The sequence below is a fragment of the Scomber scombrus genome, chromosome 22 (assembly GCF_963691925.1).
Source record: "Scomber scombrus chromosome 22, fScoSco1.1, whole genome shotgun sequence".
Lineage (NCBI taxonomy): Eukaryota > Metazoa > Chordata > Actinopteri > Scombriformes > Scombridae > Scomber > Scomber scombrus.
The window spans coordinates 1,168,607-1,191,992 of record NC_084991.1 but is presented as its reverse complement, the minus strand read 5'-3'; the positions used below and the strand labels follow the sequence as shown (position 1 = coordinate 1,191,992).

General features: G+C 39.6%; 1 protein-coding gene across 2 annotated transcripts in view; it reads right to left on the bottom strand.

Annotated features, from left to right (window-relative positions):
• Positions 1–263: 263 nt before the first annotated feature.
• The window catches only part of braf (B-Raf proto-oncogene, serine/threonine kinase), a 48,211-nt gene continuing 25,088 nt past the window's right edge, over positions 264–23,386 (bottom strand). The window contains exons 5-20 of one of the 2 annotated variants that reach the window (XM_062443420.1): positions 23,087–23,189; positions 22,368–22,516; positions 21,611–21,730; positions 21,354–21,513; positions 20,484–20,523; positions 19,263–19,382; positions 17,717–17,853; positions 17,519–17,636; positions 14,814–14,898; positions 14,536–14,712; positions 14,398–14,444; positions 14,030–14,148; positions 13,783–13,914; positions 11,873–12,007; positions 10,088–10,241; positions 264–6,838 (exon numbers count right to left, since the gene is read on the bottom strand). In XM_062443420.1, coding sequence (XP_062299404.1) covers positions 6,816–6,838; positions 10,088–10,241; positions 11,873–12,007; positions 13,783–13,914; positions 14,030–14,148; positions 14,398–14,444; positions 14,536–14,712; positions 14,814–14,898; positions 17,519–17,636; positions 17,717–17,853; positions 19,263–19,382; positions 20,484–20,523; positions 21,354–21,513; positions 21,611–21,730; positions 22,368–22,516; positions 23,087–23,189 — 1,819 coding nt within the window. In that variant the 3' untranslated portion in view covers positions 264–6,815. The remainder of the gene's footprint in view (positions 6,839–10,087; positions 10,242–11,872; positions 12,008–13,782; positions 13,915–14,029; positions 14,149–14,397; positions 14,445–14,535; positions 14,713–14,813; positions 14,899–17,518; positions 17,637–17,716; positions 17,854–19,262; positions 19,383–20,483; positions 20,524–21,353; positions 21,514–21,610; positions 21,731–22,367; positions 22,517–23,086; positions 23,190–23,386) is intronic. The other variant, XM_062443421.1, reaches the window with a different exon arrangement.

Here is a 23,386-nt window from a genome sequence, read left to right as displayed (position 1 = left end):
CGAAAAAGCAGATTATTCATCATATATCACCTTGAGGTACATATAAAGTCCACATTGAACAGTAAGAATGTTAAGGTGGTTTTGGAACTATGTTGGCTAACATGTTATGAAACAGACATAGAAGATCTTCATCTCTAATGTGATTGTATTGTTTCAGTGTGTGTGCTACGCAGTGTATTAAAACAGCAGATATTTGTAGTGGTGATGCTGCCACCATGTGGTAGAGAAGCATGCTATCGGAACAAATGACACACAAACCAAGCTACAGTTTTCATGCACTTCTTTAATATATCAGTTTTTCATATTCACAACAAATACATTAAGCTCTTTCTCCTTATGATACAGCCTTAAATATTTTTACACTCAACCGTTTTTCTCAGAGGTCTGCCTATCAAAATGTCTTTTAATCTTTGTCTCTTTATTTTGAACATTTTATAATTTGTTACATTTGTAGTCTCCATGCCTCCTAGCAAACTGACAGTATTTCCTTTGTACAACTATTTACAGGTGAAAAAACAAACAAACAAACAAACAAAAAAACAAATCTCCATAAAGTTTTTCATGATAGTTCTCAGTTGAAAGGAATTGTTGGGTTTTAAGGTGCAGGCAAAGAGGAGAGGGAATGCTCAAGAAGAAGAAGAAGAAGAAGAAGAAGAAGAAGAAGAAGAAGGACAATGAAAAGTATAGAAAACTGAACACAAAGTTAGGGAGGAAGAGCGGAGGAGGTGTGATGAGATCAGAGGTGGGTGGAGGAGAGGAGAGGAGACCCTGTGTGATGGAGGTCAGGGTGTCCTCCTGCAGACTCAATGATGTTTCAGGAGATATACATGTGTGATAATATTCTCATAGAAAATAAACATGTCCAAGGAAAATAAATACAGCACTCTGAAAGACATTACTGTTTACTTCCTCAGGTCCCGTCACGTGAACAATCTGAAAATGTGCAACAGCTGATCCCAGAACAGCCATACAGCTGCCAACTGCCTCTATCTGCTAACACAGGCTTCTGCAGGCTATGACATGTGGAGGAGGACTGAGGACACGATGCTAACAACAACTAAAAAGTCTCCCAAATGTTCTGGAGCTTTTTTTACCACATCACATGGTTTTCATCAGCTCGTTTCTAATGGATCTCTTTCATTCTCTTACTTGACAACAGTCGTTTCAAAGGTCAAAAGCGACAAAACAAGCATGTAAAGGAGACCTTAAGACAACTGTGATGTCACCTGCAGCTTCCAAACAAAGTGGGATCTATAATGCAGATAGTTTTAGTTTGATTTGTCTGGATTTTGACACATTTCTGAGATTTCTGCCTCCAGTCTCATACCAAGTAGTGTAACAGGAATTTGGTTTGTGCTGCTATATGATATGTACAATATAATCTACAATCTACAGCAAGATAACACATTTCCTCAAATATTTTGTTTCATATAAAATATGTCCTTTCTTGTACCGTCTTAGATTTGATATATTTGTCTGGATTCATTACAGAAGAACCAGGTTTGGTCTGGATGGTTGATTAATTATCTGAAAAAATGTCCTTGTTTGTTGGAGTTTTAGTGTATAGGATTTAGACTGTGGGATTCACTATGACAGTAAATACACAACCTTCCTTACGGTCCAGACTTAATATAGATAATCAAAAGAAGAAAGAACATTTCCTTAGTAGAAAGCAGTTCTATTATAACTGTTCACTGTGAAGTCTGTCAGTAATAAGTACAATGCACTGAGCAGCACAGACTTAATTCCATTCACCTCCACTGTATTGGTCTGGATAAATGTCAAAGACTTCAAATCTAGACACGTAAAACTAAAACTATCAGATTGAACAGATACCACTGGAGGGACGTGAGCAAATATTTGTGTGTCATTTGTGTGGACTGAGCCTTTAGTATAAGAATTCAGAATTATGGTGAGAGTAAAGTCAGACTTAGTGTTCCCTTTCTGTATGGAGCTTCCATATTCTCTTATTATCCAAAGACATGCAGGTTCAGTGGATTGGAAACGCAACGTCCCATTAGTGGGAATTAGTGTGATGCTCACCTTTCTGACTTTTTATCTTAAGAGTAAATAAAAATAAAACAAAATTCTGAACTTCAAGATTCTGGGTGCAAACTGAAGTGCCTGTCTGTCATGTCCATTCTCACTCTCCTCACATTCAATGTCTGCTAGAAAATAGAACTCTGACCCGATAATATCACAATAACAGCATTATTCTAACTTTAAATTCAGAATTCTGAGATTTAAAGACAATTCTGAGAATGAACTGAGTCTGACTTCATGAAAGGATTCTTGGTGTAAAGTCTGACTTAAAAAAAACAACAACTGACAACATTTATTTCTGAATTCTCTCATTCTGTTTGTGAATTAAATTATTACACCATAAATTACAACTTCCCACATAGCCCCAGTCCTCACCTGTAGGCATACAGACGGGTGACAAATTAAAGGAAAAAAACAACATTAAGTGTGTTAGTTTGGTGTTGGGTCACCTAGAGTCATCAGAACAGCTTCAATGATCCTTGTTATTGATTCTACAAGTCTGTGAACCTGGTCCTTCCCTCTAAGGGGACAAGTGGACCCAAACCATGCCAGCAAAATGCCTCCCACAGCATAACAGAGCCACCAGCTCCACTCTCTGTAGGGGTCAAGCATTCAGACCTGCACCGTTTTTTCAATGTATCACCTGACTGTAAACTATCAGCCTGGTATTTTCTACTGGTGACAGAATTTCTTCATTATCTTCACAAATGTACAATTTTCATGACAAATACATTCTTGGCAATTATCTCAAACATCAAGTGACTCAAAGCATCCTTCACCATGCAGACAATCTCTGAGGTGCTTAGCATCTTTTTTTAAAGGTGAATAACATGTCAACTCAGGTTTCCTCACGTTTAGTGAAGTTGTGGACAGAGAAGAGGTGTCACATGACTGGATGATATGTTTAATAAAGCACTACAGTGTCTCTGTGAATCAGTCTAACCATAACCTGCATAGTGTGGGGAGTCACATGTGAGTAATGAACATATAATGAAGTAGTGCAAACTGCAAACCAAAACCTGTGGAGTGAAACCCCCCCCCCCCTCTCTCCTCTAAACTACTGGACTGACTGCTATCAGCTGGTCTTAAGTGTCAGGTGACACCAGCTTTTACTAGGAGCAGAAGAAGTCCACTACAGGCTGAAAACACCACCTCCACCATAAAGTTGTAACGGCTAACTTGTTAGCTAATTACGTATTTAGGCATCCAATGAACACATAGCAACATTAGCATTTGTTTCAGGCCATTTGTTTTTTGTATCCAGATGAATCATCTCATATTCACTCTACTTTTAGCTCTGGTTTGGTCTCCACCAATTCCTGAGAAAAAAATATCTACATGCTCCACTATGTTCACCAGCGAGCTGCTAACTTTGTCCACCGTGTGGCGTTAGCTGCTAACCAGCAGTTTTCTATAAACGCATGTTAAAAACTGACAGTTGGTGATGTTTTCTATCATTAACCTTTGTTTTTTCTTCCAAATAAGTTGGACTACTTGTGTTTCTATGTGGTCTAATGACGATTAGCTTGCTAGCTTTCTCCATTTTGTGTCGGTAAGGAGAACTATAGCTTAGCTAGTGATTAGAGCAGCAGGACATGCAATGACCAGATGGACAGTACATTGTCTGAACTGGAGGACAATGAATGTCCTACTGCACCTATACTCTGTCAACTTTATAAATTCAAATAGGTTATTTCACATCAGAATAATTACATTTTTTCCCAGCAATGGAACACTAGTTCAAATAGAAACAGCCTTACTGCCATTCCAAATCCCAGGTATTAACTACACAATGTTGTTATCATGGATATCAATGTGGAATTATCCTTCAATGGTCAAATAAATGAACATATACTCTACAGACTGACATCACCTGGGACCAGACCAGTAGCAGATGGTACTTTGCTTCCATCAGTAGATCTCATGCTTCAACACAGACATTGGTTTGGTTATAATTGATCATATATCCTGTAATGAATTAGAAATATCTTACCCTGAGAAATGTGAGATTAATATCAATGTCATCTTTGTGCATCCAGGCCAGAGATGCTTCTTTTTCCCTTGATGGAGCAGGATCACAAGAGATCACCATCTCCCATTACTTAGTGAATTCAGTCATGGAGCAGCTCATAAAATAGAATGTTTAAAATACAAACTCACTGGTATGGTAGGACTTTTTTTTTGCCACTTCTTAGCTAACAGCAGGTGGGTGAAATGTAAGAATCACTCAGTGACTACTAGCTGGAATAGAAGATACCTTCATGTAACACATTGTATGAGCTGCTCAGTGACAGAAATGTATGATGGTAATCCAGGACCTGTAATAAGTAACAGACTGTCCTTGTTCAGAACTAGCAGTTTCCCCTCTGCTTCCACTCTTTGTGCTAAGCTAGGCTAAACATGTTACAACCCTATTTTAATCCTTGACACAAATATGTGACTGATGTTTATCTCCTCAACTGACTCTGGGTAAGAAGAGCAGGTGTGTTTCCTGACAGACTGAACAGTTTTGTAAAGGTTGGTGACAGAATGTGAGGAGATGCCTGAGGGTTATGTGATAGTATAAGTGAAAGATGTACATGTGAGCAATGCTTCAATTGTGTGCTCCACCTCCACAACATCCATCTATCTAGCCAACAGTCTCATTCACTTAGCTCTCTTCACTGTAGCTATGGTAACAGACGCGGCTGCTGGAGGGTCCATAGCTGACAACTGAGCCTTCCCAGCACAATATTCACAGGTCAGCCCCAGCTGATGACTTGTGCATTGGAAATTGAAAATTTTGGGTCATCAGCTCTGTATGTCACAATGTATTCTTCAATTTTAAAAAGAAAAAGAAAAGGCAAGTTGCTCATTTGCTTCAATCCATCTCTACAAAGTGCAAGTACAAGAGTCACAAAGACTAAACAAGCGTCAAAAGAAAGACTGATAGCTTCAAATAAAGCGGTTCTTAAAATAAATCCAGAAAACAAAAACAAAAAAAACAAAATTCACATAAATACGGTAAGTAAATATCTGCAGGCCTGCCTGTACAGAAAAAGGCAAATGACGACGATAACAAAATCAAATGAACCTGTAATAACACCTACAACCCTTAACACACTGGAATGAGAAAGTACAGGTGCATGTGTAGAGAAAGTAAGAAGGTGAGACTGAAAGAACATTTTCAGACTTTTTCCCAGACTAACAGAACTCTCCGGAGGATCGCCGGTCCTTTCAGTAGGTAACGCTGCTGCACGTTAGCAGCTGCAACAAGTAAAGGTCCCCATTTTAAGCTGAGTGCAATATTAAAGCCACATTGTCAAAAACTAAATCAGGAACATGACAACATGCACTTGGTGTCACAAAAAAAATGAGGTTAGGTTTTTTTTTTGGAAAAATGTGAGAAGCAAAAGAAGAAAAAAATGAATTGCAGTGATGCTGTGTAACAACTTGGAAGCTTAGAAAAGCAACAAGTACTGTACACTTCCACTGTTCAGTTCAGTGTGAAGCCTGAGCCTCTCCAAACCCTAAAAGAAACCACTCTGGTGTAGCTTCCAAACAAAGCTGCACTTTTCCTCCCATAAGAAGCAGCTCCTGTGCTCAGACTCCAGGACTTTTTTCTACTGGAGATCTATGGAAAGAACTGCTTCTGCTGCTTCTACTTCAACAAGATGAAGCATCTCAGGGGCATAATCTTTCACACCTACCAACACCTCTAAAGCTCACTAATTCACATGCATTTCATTTGTTTTTCTTCCCAAAAGAACAGCTCCTGTTGTTGGACTTTGACATGTACAGAAGAAACCTCTTCTATTTTCACATGAAAGTTTAAAATCCTTTGAAAAGGTAGAGCAAAAACTCCCAGAAGATACAAGAGCGGTTTTATCACTCATTTCTAATTTGTTAGAGGCAAACGAGAAGGCAAAACACAGTATTTTGTAGAATTTGGTCAGCCCAAAAAGAAAAAAAATAAGAAAGCAAAGGCCTGTGCTGCATGGCAGGGAGGAAAGCTTTCTTCTAAAATAGCTACCATGTCTTCCAAAGAAAGAAAAGAACAAAAAAAAAGAAAAGCTCAGCATTCCTAGCAACTGCTTGCTAAAATCTGGAACTTGTGAAACTAATGAAAGTAAATAAAAAATAGATCTATCTCTTTCAAGTCGTCTTCCTTCAGGGGGTTAGTTCCTGCTGAGTGACCTCCGGCTCATCTCGGGGGACGGGCTAACACCTGGCCTTCCATCTCAACCAACCGGACGAGGCCGCTCCTCCTCCCCACAGGCCCCCGTCCTGCCGTCGGTCCGAGCACAGTCCGGCTGACCAACCAGCCTCCCTCCTCACCCAGCGAAGGAAAGGACGGGACGAGTATCTCCCAAAAACCTTGACTTCTCCTGACGTCTCGTCTTCCTTTCTTTTACCTTCATCTTCCTCCTCCAACAGGCGGGTCGATTCGTGGAGATCCGTCTCCTCCTCAAAACCGTTTTGGTATGGATATCGTTGTGTCTTTTTTTTTTTTTTTTTTTTCTTTTCTTTTTGTGTTATTCAAGTTTCTTTTTTGTTGTTGTTGTCTTTTTAAATTTTTTTCCTAATTCTGTTTTGTCTGTCGTTGTGGCTGTTTGCCTGCTGGAAGGACTCCAGTGAGGCCGCCTTCTTCAGGTTGACAGAGGAAGAAAACAGCACATTCTTTGAGACTATTTTTTTTCAGGGTTTTTTTTTTCAGTTATGAATTAATCCACCGCAGGGACACAAGACTTTTTGAGAAGTGACGAGGGATGGACTGGTGGGACCGTCAGCACTTACTTAAATGCTGAAAACTCCCCTGAAAAAATAAAAGAGATAAGCAGGAAATTAGTATGTCAGCACTGCTGCAGCAGGATGAATCATTTCAAGTATCTGGCTTAGCTTGTTGATATCTGTTCATCACGGTTTAACTCAACCAATTCAAATGAAGGCACAAAGTGGAAATGTGGCAAAACAAGACTGAAGTAGAAATGAATTGTATTTTCATGGTACAGCAATCCTCATATCCACCAATATGGAATCATAACACTGACAAGTCTACATCCCTTCATTATTGAGATGTGTGATTGTTAGGAGTATAACGGTACACACAATTCATGGTTCAGTATGTAACTCTACCATCTGAGTACAAGACAAAATAGAAAAGAACATTTTGATCTTTTATTATGAAAAATATAAACGTCCAACAATGGCTCATTGGTCCTAACTGTTACTGAAGCTGTTTAGTTGCTGCAGGAAAACAACAACAACTCTTCTGTTTGTTGCCATCAGTCAGAACAGCTGCGGACAGCTTTTATGGTGATTTATATGATCATCTAACTGTATATAAAGTAGTGTAAACTAGCTCCACCTCCAGCAGCTACAACAGTAACATGCTGCTCTAACACTGATGCTTCACTATTAATAATCTAATGATGTCATAATAATAATATATCAGTCAGAGGACCAAACCACTACTTTTACTGTAATACTGCATACTACATCACTATAATACTGCAGTACTTTTACTGTAATACTGCATACTACATCACTATAATACTGCAGTACTTTTACTGTAATACTGCATACTACATCACTCATAATACTGCAGTACTTTTACTGTAATACTGCATACTACATCACTCGTAATACTGTAGTACTTTTACTGTAATACTGCATACTACATCACTCATAATACTGCAGTACTTTTACTGTAATACTGCATACTACATCACTCATAATACTGCAGTACTTTTACTGTAATACTACATACTACATCACTCATAATACTGCAGTACTTTTACTGTAATAATGCATACTACATCGCTCATAATACTGCAGTACTTTTACTGTAATACTGCATACTACATCACTATAATACTGCAGTACTTTACTGTAATACTGCATACTACATCACTATAATACTGCAGTACTTTTACTGTAATACTGCACACTACATTTTTCTTCCTCAGAACTGGTTCATATGACGTGCTGTCTGGTCATGTCAGAAATGAAATGATTTCATCACTGCATACACTGAACCATAATGTCTTCACCGATACTTGTGCTGTGCCCAAGATTTACAATACATATAAAATGTTATCTCTTGAATCTGTGTATTTAAGATGTTTGACTTGTATCATTTTATTTGCCACTTGGAAGCAGCAGATCAAGCTTCAAACACAATATGTGATATGGTGAAAGTGTTAGGAATGATGCAGCAGACAGCAATATTAGTGTTATGAGGTCATGTTTGTGTCCACCTGATAAATATAATCCAATATTCACTTTCCTTTTAACTCTAGTTTGGTCTCCTCCAAATACTGAGTAATACAGTAAACAGCTAGATTCCTCATGCTCCAGTGGATTGATCAGAACGTGTTTAATGAGAGTGGAAGTTGTGGTCTGGAAAACAAAAGCAGTTACCTAAAAGAGGCTAAGAAGCTCAGTAGAGTTGAGGGGAACTGCAGAGTGATCATTCTCTGTGTGTTTGTAATAAGTGACCCCTTTATATACAGTCATTTGATGTCTAATCCATCATCCATAATATATCATCCAATCCAATGTTATTTGTTAAGCACTTTAAAAGAACCAAAGTTATCATATATCATTACTATTGTACAATTGTAAAATAGTGTGTAAAACAGAAATCTTAATTTACATTTAGAATGTGTATTTTAAGGATATATTCTTTTTACTCTTTCATTAATTGGCTGTAGCTCAGGAGGTAGAGCGAGTCATCCACCAATCAGAAGGTTGGTGGTTTAAACCCTAAACTGCTCCTGATGACTGTGTTACTGGTGTGTGTGTGTGTGTGTGTGTGTGTGTGTGTGTGTGTGTGTGTGTGTGTGTGTGTGTGTGTGTGTGTGTGTGTGTGTGTGTGTGTGTGTGTGTGTGTGTGTGTGTGTGTGTGTGTGTGTGTGTGTGAATGGGTGAGTGAGCATTAGAAACACTCCTGATGAGCAGGTTGGCACCTTGCATGTCAGCCTCTGTTATCAGTGTATGAATGTGTGTGTGAATGGGGGAATGTGACGTGCTGCAAAGTGCTTTGAGTGGTCAGTGGACTAGATATGTGTCATATAAATGCAGTCCATTAACCAATTCCAATCACCTCTACTTTGCTGTTTATTCAATGTTTGGTAAGCTGCTGTCAGTACAGCAACACATCTACAGAAAACATTGAGTTTCTTTGACAGTAACTTAACATTGACTGAAAGAACAGCAAAGTAGAAAATACTGAAATTACTTCTTTTTTTTTTTTTTTTTAAGAGAAACTAATATAAACATACATATATACCTTTTAACCCTTACATAATGTTCAGGGACAAATTTGACTGAAATTTTAATTTTTACATGTCAGAGCTGTACGCATTTCTTATAGCTGGACTTTACTTAATATGACCCACAGTATACAAACATGGAAATAACATGCTTCTTTTTTGTGTGCAGCTGGTACACATTTTTATATATGCAGTGTACAAGTTAAATCTGTGTTTATTAAAAAAAAAAACACAAAAAAACCATTCAAACATGTTGTATTCATCATATTCAATAAAATGTTCTCCTGGACCATAAAATAGTGATTTTGAATGTATTTTTTTCCCATAAGATTAATAATTAAGCATTAATTCATGACTGATGGGGAATTTATGAAGGTGAATTCAGCACCACTACATGTTTGACAAAGCTGGTATTTATAGCTGGGCTACTGTAAATGATTGCATGGCTGTGTTTCTGGATGTGTGTAGAACCTGTGTTAAAGATACACAGTTAATTAAGGATAGACCTTCCCACGCTCAATCAGTATATTAAGTGTAAAACAGATAATCAATCAATCAATCAATTAATCTATAAACCAATATATCAGTCTACATTTCTACAGAGTTACACCAGGAGTGTTGTCAGTTCTTCCCTCCTCAGTAGACATGTCTGCATTCATCTTTCCTTCTTTGATATATTGAATCAAAGAGATAAACCTCACAAACACTGTGAAGACACATGTTGGTGTGTGCGTGTGTGTGCGAGCGTGCGTGTGCGTGTGTGTGCGTGTGTGTGTGGTTGAGCTCACCATAGCCGCCGGCCTGGATGGGGGTTTTGGGTGAGGCGCAGGCGTACAAGCTGAAGTCCTCTGTCTGAAAGCCGGCTCGGTTTAACGAAGGCTCTGAAGCGCTGCGGTGGATTTTGGGTAACGAACGAGCCAGCAACTCAATGGACGCCAAGATCTGGAAAAACACAAGAGTCACCAATCAGAATCAGAATTATCATCAGTCACAGCAAAGTACAACCAATCAAAACCAAGAAGAATCTGTGCTGTTTCATGTTAGGGTAGAAACACACAGAGGGCAGCGAGGTGGGTGGAGCTGACACCTCATTCATCTTCTATAAGAAGAGCTGAATCCTTTGTGAGGAGGATGTGTGCAGGTGCTGTAGAGCTCTAATAAATAAACACTAACCAATCACACCCTATGTCCACGAGATGTTAATGTAAAGAAATGTAATTTTGACATTATTATTAACATCATTGTCATGTGGTGCAGCTCCTGCAGTGATTTGTATCACAGTGGGCAGAAACAGCATCCACAGCAGAGGTTCACTTCTGGATTGACAGCTCAGTAGATTATCAGGAGCTGTCAGTTCCTGGAGGCCTAGTTGCTTTCTGTGTATTTCTACACTGAAAGCCTTTTAGCAAATGGAGGGATTACGCCTTTAATGTGAAATTGACACTGACAGCAGTTTAACACTGATTGAAAAAAAAAAAAAAACAGCAATAATTTTAGAACGTGACTTCCACTTGCATCATTTCGGCTGAAGGATGCTCATAGATGTATCAACTTCCTCACTGTTCTTAACCTGCCTCAGTAATAGTTTCCACTGCAGCACTACTACACTGTGTCACAGTTATAGTTATGATCAATGAGCCATTGTTAGATGTTTACATTTTTCAAAACAAAAAGCCAAAGTGTTGTTTTCTACCTTTCTATTGTTTTACTTCTCTGCTGTACTGAACCATTAGTTTAGTTTAGTAACTTTATTGTCATTCTATTGAGGGTCAGACGACAATATAACATCATTTAGATAGCACTCCCTGAGCTATAAGGACATTTAAGACATAAATAAAACATTGATTATCTATAAGTGCAATAAAGTGCAATATGCAACATAAAAAGGTGCAAACACAGCAAACAGTAGCAATGTTTGTTATAACACTACTGTACACTCTGTGCATTATAGTGACTACACTGAGACAACAGGTCAAAATGAAGAAATTCTGAGTTTGCATCAACAGCAAATTAAAACAGGAGCAGATAAGGAAATATATGTCTTCTTAAATATAAATATGATGAAATATAATTTTACTGTAAAAAGAGGAAATATTTGATGAGCTACGTGATCTTGGTGAAGTGTAAAATGAGACCCACTTTCTTTAGTACTGTCCACATTATTATGATGATTTAAGAGAGTTAATGTTCCAACAAATGGTTCGACTGAATCCTGAAATATTTTGATTCAGTTCTGATGAGCAGAAAATGGAAAGTCTACTTAATTGTGATGTATTTAAGCTGCAGGTTTTGTGGCAAATGCCTTTAAAAGAAGGCAAGATGGACTGTTCAATCAATACTTTGTCTGATTATTGCTTTATCATATTTCTATTAATTATCTATGCTGGATAATGTTGATCTGATTATGAAGGAAGCTTCAGCTTTTTAACCCTGGCATGTCTGAATTTGTGGTGTCTTGTAAGTTCATGTGGGCTGGGCATATTCATTCACCATAATACAAATCCCAATCAATCATATTTTGTTTGTCTGCAAAAAAACATTGCATATAAGTGTGCTGCATTTCTTTGTGTCACCTGAGGGAAGAGGGGTCGCTCCTCTCTCTTCTTCTTCAGGCAGTCAGCCATCAGTCTCTTCATGGCCTTCGGACAGTTGCTGCGCACCTTGCTGAGGTCAGGAGCCAAATAACCTCGACCCACCATGAATATGATCTGCAGAGGAGAGTAGATACCAGTCATTGTTATATCAGTCAGCAGGGCAGACTGCAGCTTAACATTAGGATATATATATATATATATATATATACACACACACATCAGCTACAACATGTTAATCATGTTAATAGGTGTATTACTGAACTTTGGATGGAAACAGGCTAGCTGTTTCCCTCTGATTCTAGTGTTTATGTGAAGCTAGGCTAACCACATCCTGACCTGAAAGTTCATTTAATTTTCAATCAGCATGTCATTAAGAAGTCAGCCTGGTGTTTGTTTTAACTTTTAACTTGTTATTACCAAAAATAAACAATTTTCACTGTTCTTTCTTTTTTCCTGCAGTCAGTGAACCCTACATCAGTGTTCTCCAGCACGCATGTATGTTCAGTTTTGACTGATGATGACAGTAGTGTGATTTGATTGGTCCAGTATCTTAATGGGCAGGTACTAACAATAGATTTAATCTCACTACAGTTCAGACACACTAATGCTGGAAACCAGAAACCAGATAAAGTAAGAAGTTATTGTTAAGTCCAGTCTGGGACTTGAGCACTACATACTTTATTCATACTGGAGTCGGTTACTAACATCACATGACTGAAATATTAGAGTAACCTGTACAGGGCTGAAGTTACAGGACTACCTGTAGTTGTAAGTTCACCTCTTCATTTCTATAATATAGAACAAACAGCCTGCGTGTGCAGGTGCTGTGTTAAACTAGTGAGATATACTGTTAATGTTATCAAACCAAGCTCACTATTTCCTACTTCCTGAGTGGAATACAAATAGAACAGCACAATGGGTCCTGACAAATGCTCAAAGTTCTAAAGAGAAAACTTAAATCAATGTTTGTAGGTCATACAGCTGCAGAGTGGGAGGAACTATTTTGGGCACCCCTGGTTCCTGAAGTAAATATCCCATTCATGTTTCACATACACAGAGTTAGTGACTCAGTCTGAGCTCCTCTACAGTTAGGATCAACATCAAACTCTGCTGGTTAAATCATCACAACAAAAGATGACTACTGTTTCAGAAAATATCTAATTCTTTAGTAGTTGGACTGTGGACATAAAAAATGTTTTAATATAAACCTATAGGATTTTTATATTATCCAGGAGAGTCCTAACCCAGCCAGCATGTCCATGTGGGCCCCACATGGGTTAAATTCGGGTTACGTGGGTACTGAGTGGTCATGGGCTTGAACTGGGCAAATTTGGGGGGGGGGGGGGGGGGGGGGTCCTACATGGTTTCAATAACATGGGCGCACGGGAGCGCATAATACAGTGTGCGGGTGTCTTCCTTTTTATTACAGCTGCAGTTATTTTCACCCAGCACCTGTTAAACTGCCCACATGGGCTGACTGTATGACCCCATATGGTCAAACATACATGGATCTGACCCAATTGGGCCCCACCTGAAACCCAGTCAGAACCCACTTGAAGCCCATTGGGCAAACACAGGTGGAGCCACCATGGAAATTGCAGACAAACCCACTTGGGACCCATATGTGCAGCCCAAATTTAATCCTTATGGGGCCCACATGGACATGCTGGCTGGGGAGTTTCTATGTTCAGTGATATTAAAGAGATTGTTAAAAGAAATATCTGAAATGAGTTCCTATTCTTCAGATCATTCTGGTTTAGACATCTTTCTGCATAGGTAACCATGTTAGGTACATGTGTGAGGAGGGAGCTCCTAACTCTGAACACAGTAAGACAGACTATATAAATGCATTACAGCCAGCTATGTTAGGACTTCTTCAAACATCTGACCTGGTCTCTGTTGTTAATGTTGGAGTAGGGCAGAGCTCCTGACATGAGCTCATACAGAACAATGCCGAAGGCGTAGACGTCTGACTGGAAGCTGTAGGGATTCTTGTCCTGCAGCCGGATCACCTCTGGAGCCTGAGAGATGACAGGTTACACTGACTGTCACATGACACACTGCTTTCATCCACACACACACACAGATAATACAAGCTTTACACTTGTGCCAAACACGCTCCAGACAAACACTCACCATCCACAGTATAGAACCAGACAGTTGCTCAAACTGGTGGGAGCCACTCCAGCGGGACTTCACTGTGGCCAGACCAAAGTCACCGATCTTCACTGTCAGATCCTCGTGGAGGAAAATATCTGGAGGGGTGGAGGTCAAGGAAACACTCTCACCTTCACCTCTAAACTCTTAACTATGGAGTTGTGTATTCTGAGGACAGAGGTTATAAATCAACAACATCATCAGATCTCCAGTTTCAGACCTTCATTTCTAGAATAAACTAATATCATTTTTTATAGCTGCCACTGTGTGTGTTAAAGTAAGCAGTGGATCTGATGAGCACTTTGACAGTGTGTGAGGTGACTGAAGAGTGTACATTGTGAGGATACTGTTGCTCTTCAGATCTCTGTGGATGATTGATTTGGCATGCAGGTAACTGAGGAAGAGAAGACAAAAACAGTTAGTGGACTGACAGCAGGAGCGGTGACCAGAGACTGTCTGTGTAATGGTGGGGGGGGGGTACTCACTCCATGCCCTGGGCTGTCTGCCGGGCAATATCGATGAGCTTGATCATTTCAAACTTAGTCTCGATGATGTGCAGGTGGTGGTACAGGCTGGAGCCTTCACACCACTGGGTTACAATGGCCAGCTGAGGCTTGGTGGTGTAGCCCATGAACAGCAGGATGTTCACATGACGTGTTTTCCTGGAGGAAACACACAAAACAAGTTTTGTACAACTGTAAAGAGCCATACCTCCTGTCAGGTCATAATGTTCATGTGTTAAAACAGTAGGTGACAGAGTTACCTGAGGACTCCCACTTCATTCTTGAAGGCCTGAAGCTGTTGTGGTGTGGGAGCAGTGACGTTCAACATCTTCACTGCCACATCACCTGAGAGGACAGAGAGGACATGTCAGTGTGATACATACTGCATCTACACACATGGATCTACACCACCAGCATCTGACAACAAACTACCATACAAGCTTGATGTCTTTGGTAAGACAACGTAAATTCATATTAACAGAATGACCACAGCAGCATGAAAGAGAGATTACATGCACATCTTGTTCCCCTCTATAGATTATTTTAATCACTTCAAGTGGAACTGATTTTAACACATCAGTGTGTTTTGGGGAGTAGAGGTCTTCACAGGTCCACCTGATCCCTAGAACCTGAGATTGTTTTAGGATGCTCAAAAACTCACGAAACTATGCACATACATCAGAATTGGTGTGATATGGTTCCTGGTTTGGGTGTGGCAAAATGGCTCAACCCCCCTTCGACCTCACCTTTAAATCTGATGTACATGTACAAAATTTAGTACGACAGGTCCAACAGGAAGTCAGTCATTTTTAATTTACTGTCCAACTTTTTTTATGTCATTTACAGGCGTTGTACTTTAAACTCTTCCAGGAGAATGAGCCTGACAGAGTTGGGTAGGTGACATCTAAATACAACTCTAAAGTCAACTGGGTGAAAGTCAATGTTGTGCAAAACATGAAACAGGAAGTTGTTGTAACTCCTCTTTATATTGTCCAATCTGCCCAAAATTTCAAAATGTCTCCTTATGTAGCAAACATCATCCTATTGACATGAAATGTACATGGTGTGGTCTACACATGCTATACATCAACATGATGTATCATTAATGGGTGTTCTCTAGTGCCACATAGTGGACACATGAAGTGATAGTTATCTCCTCCATGCAATGTCCAATAAAATGAAAATGCCATTTTCCCTTTGGTAAATGTGTTGCTGCATTCATATTTCACCTATGTAGTATTACCTACAGGCAACAGGAAATGAAACCTCACTATAACATAATTCATCAAATGTATACACAATTTCCAAAAAGTCATCTCCAGAGCCACATACTGCACACAGGAAATTATATTTTACCCCTTCATTGTGTGTAAACAGACCTACAGTAGAACATTGCTCCCTCCGAGGTATGTGAGGTTCTTCGCTGCTAGTAGCTTTACATTTGTTTTGTTTGTCTGTCTGTACACTGTTCTGTACAATTCTCTTACAAGAGATTCTTTGTGTGCTTATAGAAAATCAATAAAAGATCAATCTGAGAAGAAAAAAAGCATTTTCCTCAAATGAGGTCACTTGAGTCAGCATGGATTAGGTTTTAAGATTAAGGTGAGGTAAACTTTATTGATGCCCCTAGCAGGATATTCAAACTTGACACAGTAGCCTTGTAATGATGACGTGATAAAAAAATAAAAATAAAATGAAATACTATATATAATAAACAATCTCTAAAATAATCTGTAATTATATAAAACTACAACAATACACATAAATTCCTTCTACTACAAGTGTGCAATATTTCCGGGGTTAAACAGTGAGGCAGCCTCAGTCGTATTAGTGGGAGGCACTGGGGTCTGTGGTGCTGTACAGTCTGGGGGGGGGGGGGGGGGGGGGTTTAGACAGAACTGAGGTTACCAGACCTCTTTCTGTAGCTCCTCATCTCTGCTGGAGGCTAGCAGCTCCATCATGCTACATTAGCTACCACCAGCCTAACACAGCTAAATCTCCAATCAAGCTGTCACCATCCATGTTGCATTTTTCAATAGGGATGTCTGATATTATCGGGAAGTATCGGTATCGGGTTTTTATAACCGATGTTTGTTCTGTAGGCTTCAGCATTTCCGAGCCTGCATGAACGCAGCATGGGACGTTTACCGGTGCGCGCTTGATGACGTTTAACAACAACAACACACTAGACTCGTGGGTCTCTAACCGTGGCTAACCGTGGCTAACAAGTTCATAGCGTCCACCGTCATGTACACGAACACACAAACAGAAACAAGGTTATCCTCCTTGTTGTCATTTTCTCTGTTATGCTTTCGGCGAGTCGCCTCTGTGACGTCACCATCAGAGTCCGGTGGGGCTATCTGGGTCCTATCTGGGTCCTACTCTGCTAGAGACACAACAGCTGAGATGAGCGAGTGAGAGGACGTTCCTATAAAAGGTCCCGCCTCCAGAAACGGGGCTTATGTCTGTGGTTTGGAACTATTTCCAAGTGTTCCCTACGGATAGTAAATTTGTAATTTGCAATGACTGCAAAGCAGCATAATAAATATGGCAGTGCTATATTGGCACTTTTTTCCATAACTTAAATTGAAGTTGTTCTCTTATGTTGCACAGACAGTGTTTACATTTGGAAAGCCATGTTGCATTTATGTCTGCATCCAGTGGGTCCTCACAATAAAATTAGGCATAATGTGTTAATTCAACAGTAGGAGATATGTTATGATGTTATCTAATAGTTTTGGTGTTAGGAGAAAAAAAATTAGACCCAGAGTTTTACTCTCAATAGTTTTTATTTTACATGATGGGAGAAAACAAAGGATATGTGGTAAAACCTTTTATGTAGGAATCCCAACTTATGTACATCTGGACATTATCAGCAGAACTCTATAATAAATCATGTAATTGATGAGAGCATGTGTTAGTAGATACAAAGGAAGATGAGAAGCTATAGAAGACTGTTACTTACCATGCCATTTCCCCTTGTAGACCGTTCCAAAGGATCCAGAGCCTATCCTCTGACCCAGAGTGATCTGACCCTCAGGGATTTCCCAGTCGTCACTGGAGTCCCTTCTCCCCAGGGTTTTCTGTTGCACAGAGACACACACAGTGAGCACGAGAGCACACACACACGCACACACACACACACACACAGTCAGGCTCTCACCATCTTATTGCGATCCTCGGACGAGGACGACGACTTTCGCTCTCTCTGTTGGCATGGCGACTTCTGTGCAACCTTGACATTGGTCAGAGAGCCAGGTAAAGAGGCGGGAGGCGTGGCCGACAGCCCTGCGGTGGAGCCTGGAGGAGGGGGGGGACCAGGGACGAAGAGAGGAGAAACAGTGAGAGAAGAGAGGTGAGATGAATAGGAAACACGGATCATAAAAGAAGGTGAGAGAAAGCAGAGGAGCAAAGAAAGAAGAAGAGGTTTTGGAGTGGACAGGAACTAAAGAGGCTGTATCTACTGTGTGTGTGTGTGTGGTCACATGCAGAGGAGAGGTGAGGGGGTGTTGGGTTGGATGGCATTTAATGGTTTAATAATTTAGACTTCACAAAATCCATTGCTGTGATTACTTCTTCTGACATGATCACAGAGGATTTAATGTTGACTAGAATAGGAAGCTGGTTTTAACTTTCAACTTTTGCATCATATTCTCCAATGAGGCTTTTTATTAAACTACAATCTAAACACCCCCTTAAAAAGTTGCTTCCAGTACAAAGATAGATGCATCATTTGTTTATCTCCATGTAAAATATCTAAACCCCCCCCCCCCCCCCAACATTCCAATAATTACTAACCATAAATTATAAATGATTTTGTTATGTCCTCTTCTTCTGCAATGCTTTAATGGAACTGTCCTGGAGAAATAGTGCCACCAAATATTTATCTTGATGCACCCAAATACTAATATTTACAACCTAGTAAAATATTGAAATCCTGATCTACTTAAAAATATGTTTTGTAGGGTTGACCCTGTGAGCACAATTTGTGACATCACAACTAGTTTGGAAGCCAATCTTGGTCCAATATTCAACTTACACAAGTGTGATGTGGAAAAAAATCAAGAACAAGGAGACAGCTTGTGTCTCAACTTTTAATAGAAACAATATTAAATGAGGGAGGAGTACATGTCATTTTAAGGATTAGAAAATGGTAATCACACTTTTTTGGTGGAAAAACCACATCAGAAACACCTTACTGTTCCAAGCACAGTATTTTCATATCCTTAAATTCTGTTGATTATGTTGTCTTTCCATGTAAACTGAACACCATCCAAAGTAATGCAGTTCTGATCTTTCATATTTGGTAGATATTTCAATACATTTTGAATGAGGCTAATGCCTGGAGTCAGGACAACTGCTGCCACTTACATTATTATTACTATATTACATTTACGCTATTATGAAATACATCTTAAAATAGGTCTTAAATGAATTTAGTGAACTGATTAAAGGACATTTTTCAGCAATCAAACCACCATCCATTCAGTGACATGTGTCTGATCAGAGTAGAGGTGAGATCTGTGAGCAACCTGTGAGCTTTCAGGTGTGTGACAGAGAGAGCATGTGAGGACATAAAGGGGGTAACAAGAGAGAGGGGAGGGGGCACACAGTGGATGTGACACAGGGCTGGGGTTGGTGTGTGGGGAGTGGGGGGTGAGGAGGTGTGGGTGGGTGAGGTACACAGGAACACACAGAGGCCTAACTACCTCGGAAAACAGGCTCGGGCTCAAAATCAAACACTATGTCATTGGGGTAGGAGTATAGGAGGGGGCTTGAGGTCCGTGTTCGGTGCTTCCTCAAGCAGCGGGCGGGGTGGGTCGGGGGGGCTGCAGGGCAAAGAGAGACAGACAGACCATCACTGCCACTCACCCTGCCCCTCTGACTACTAACTAACTAACTACCAAACTAACCAACCTACTATCCAGCTAACTAACTAGCTAACTACTGTCCATAGCTAAAGCTGTCCTCTCACTACACTACACTGTTAGCATGTTAGCTTAGCTGTGTTTGTAGGTGCATCTGCAGGATTCACGCAGCCAAATTTCCCATTTTAAGATATTTCTAATAGATTTTAGTCTCCAACTATTCAAGAAATAATCCTGTTTGCGTTTACTCTGATTAAGAGATAATAAATAATAATATCACAACTGTGTCTTTAGCACAAACAGAGCTGGAGTCAGGACCTGGTTAGCCTAGCTTAGCATAAAGACTGGGAGCAGGGGGAAACAGTTAGCATGGCTCTGTCCAAAGGTTAAAAAAACACTGCTAAAGTTCACTAATCAACACAATGTCTGGTGTTTAACCATACACAACAGATATGTATAAACAGTTTTGTGTAGCGCTAACCAAATAACAAATGGATAAAATGGTTGATTTTTCTCATATTTCATTAAATGTTGATGAAAATGAAACGTTTTATTAATCAATGTTTACTTCATCAGTAACTAAATTGAGGATATGTATAATTAAATACACCTACCTAGCCAGTAGCTAGCTTAGCTTAGCTTAGCAAGCCGTTTAGCTCCAACACAGAAATGTAATGTGGCTATATATAGGTTGCTGTGCTCTGTATATAAATTAATTAATTACACCAATTACTTCACATTAATCATCTTCACATCATTATGACCACAATGATTTACTGTCAAACTTTTATTTTTACTAAACTTATATAATGAGGTTGGAACATGTATTAGCTGCATGTATTCCTCTTCCTGTTTGGACTGGCTGAACAACTAAGAGTAAGAATGAAAAAGGTCTGCTATTCTTCCACAAACTGACTGGTGGGGTGCAGGACTAAAAACAACTGACTCAACTTCTCGGGTCTGAACTTCACACACACAAAAGACCAAGAGCACGCAGACGCGGGATGGTGGGAAAAAAAAAAGCCACAGAATGAGCATGAAGTCTCCTACTGTGATCCTTACCTCCATCTGACCTCGGTAAGCCCTGATCTCGAATCAGATCCTAAAAAAAAGGGAGGAAATTAATAAGATGATCATAGTTTAATGTACAATTTACCGTAGCTGCACTCTTAGAACTTTTGTCACATTAAACGTAGCAGCTAGAGTTGCACCCAATATTTCAGATCAAATACAAGCACTAACATCAAGTCATTTTAGTGGCAGCGCATGGAAAAATATGATAAGTGGTAGAAATAAGAAGTTTCCAAATGAGTTAAAAACATTTTCCACTTATCCTGAGGCATTCCATTCAGAAAAATAAGAATAAAGAACTCTGGAGGACAGTTCAATCAAAATATTTCTGCTAAGATGTACTGTCACACAAGCAGGGCTGCCATGTTTTCAAAAAGTTATTTTAAACTAACATATAATTTGTTCTAATTCATTTGAACACAACATATGTATCCTAACCCTGAACCAGTTTAAAGAATTGATACCTGGTTGTCGTATCATGTGTCATGTTACTGTTAGAGAGCTGGGCAAAGGCAGTGACAGTCTTACTTTTCTAAAAACAGAAGCACTGGACTGAGTGTTACTGGTACTCACAATATCAGGCAGCAATTTCAGATTGATCAGATTTGACCAAAAATGAACTTTGGATTTTCCTGGCTCATTTTGGACAGATTAGATACACTTACAACTCACTTCTTCTTTAGGACTTCAGATGGAATGACACACAAGTGTCTCTCAAAGCACATTCTGTGATGGCAAGCCGAAGGCTCAAACGATTTCAGGTTTTCAGCAACATGAACATTGCTTCTCTCTGGCTCTCTGGTTAATCAGTGACATGAGCTGCAGAGTCGTGGTCCACACATGTATCAGAGTCATACTCACATCGATGTTAACAGGCTCGATGGTGTTGATATGGACATTGGGAGCGGAGGACGAACGGTCCCGCTGGCCAAACTGGTTGCGGTGGTCCTCCTCGTTGGGCCGGAAGCTGGGCGGGATGGGTATGGACTTGGACGGAGACACAGTAGTGTGGCATATAGACCTAGAGAGAGGAAATCTGTCAGTGGATAAGATTGTAAACAGAAATTTTAGTACTTGTTGTTGGAATGAAAACCCTGCACATTCATTTTAAGACTCACCCAGTGGAGTCAGATGGGGGGAGTGACGGGCAGACCTCAGACACGGGGGTGGTTCCCTCTGAGGAGACCTCCTCTTGGGTGAACGGGTGATGCTCGAAGAACTTGGACACTAGCAACAAGCTGCAGAGCACAAATCATCAGGTTTATTCATTCATTCTTCACCATGTTTGACTGGAGCAAACATGGTGAATAAAGAGACACTAGTTGAGAAAAAAAATAAAGTCAAGCTTTTCTAGGACAAATATTTGTTCTATTTGATCTCATTGTAAGGTTGTTGCATCTGTGATATCTAGAAAAAATATAAAGATCCTCTCCAGACATGAAAGTGGAGGGAGAGCTGAAGTATCAGATCATCATGGGTATTAGCAGATACTTAATATTAAATGTCTCTGAATAAAAAATCTACATGACATTCATTTCCATTGCTAAATATGTCCTGTTGAAGCCTGCTACCAGTATCCTCTGTTCCATCACTTTTTGTTAACTCATGGTATTTGTTGTAAATATTTAAATTATTTTATCTGGTTTATATCTCATGTTTTGATTATTGATTATTATTTACTTGTATTATGTTTTTTATTATAAAGTATCTTATAATGCATTCATATTTTTACACAGAAAGATCCATGTCTATATTCATAACACATGACATCACTGCACCACAGTGCTACAGAAGCTTCAGTCCTGGTTTCATATATATATATGTGTGTGTGTGTGTGTGTGTGTGTGTGTGTGTGTGTGTGTGTGTGTGACTTACTCTAGCTGGTCGTAGTTGACACACATGAGGGGAACCTCAGTGCTGCAGCGCTGGTGGAACTTGTATCCACAGGTCTGACAGCGGAAACCCTGGAACAGCAGCTTTCTGCAGAAGTCACAGAAGGCCAGTGTGAAGAAGGTCTTCCTCACCTGTAAAACACACACAAACACAGTCAGCAACACACAAGGATAGAAAACATCATCGTGTATCATGTTTATTATCTATCACTGTAAGCAAGTTGCAGGATTTTTAAGATTGTGATTATTTTTTGTCCCCTTTTGTCCTACAAAGGGTTAACCCTAACCCTTTGTATTACACACACTGGATATATCTGTACATTTTAAAGTACACATTTAATAACTTTTAAGACTTTTTAAAACCTCTTTGCCACAAAAGAATACCACAAATTAGACTGCTGTATATACAGTTATGAAATGTATTGAAATTGAAAAAGAGGCAAGAAATGAGAAGCACAACACTAAGTTATGTTATCATTTATATATGGATAACTATATATATTTATTGTATTAAAATTGCTTGTCAAACTGTGGAGGGGGAAGTATTTAGATCCTTTACTCATGTAAAAATACTAATGTCACTGCAGTAATAATATGCATTACCACATGTGACTGTTGTACTCATACATAATATATTATGTACATTTCAGACATTTGATCACATTTTTAGGGACCCTGTCACAGTGGTCTAATAGTACTCACAAAGTTGTGTGTGGTGAGCGGCACGTTCTCCAACACTTCAACATGTAACTCCTCTCCTGTCAGCCAGGAGATGTCTGTGTCCCAGCCAATGGGCTTCTTCTCTCTGAGACAGGAAGTGGAGAGTAATGTGAACAGTTAGAATAGCTCCTACATGTATATTAGTTCTTGAATATTTTTTATTAGCTCTTAAATGTGCTGCTTGTCTGACAGATGTAGTAACTGTGCGCTGGGCCCTTTGATCTTCTAGCTGAAGTGACATGAGCAGCAACCAAGTCTGGACACAAGTGGACAGCTGGAGAC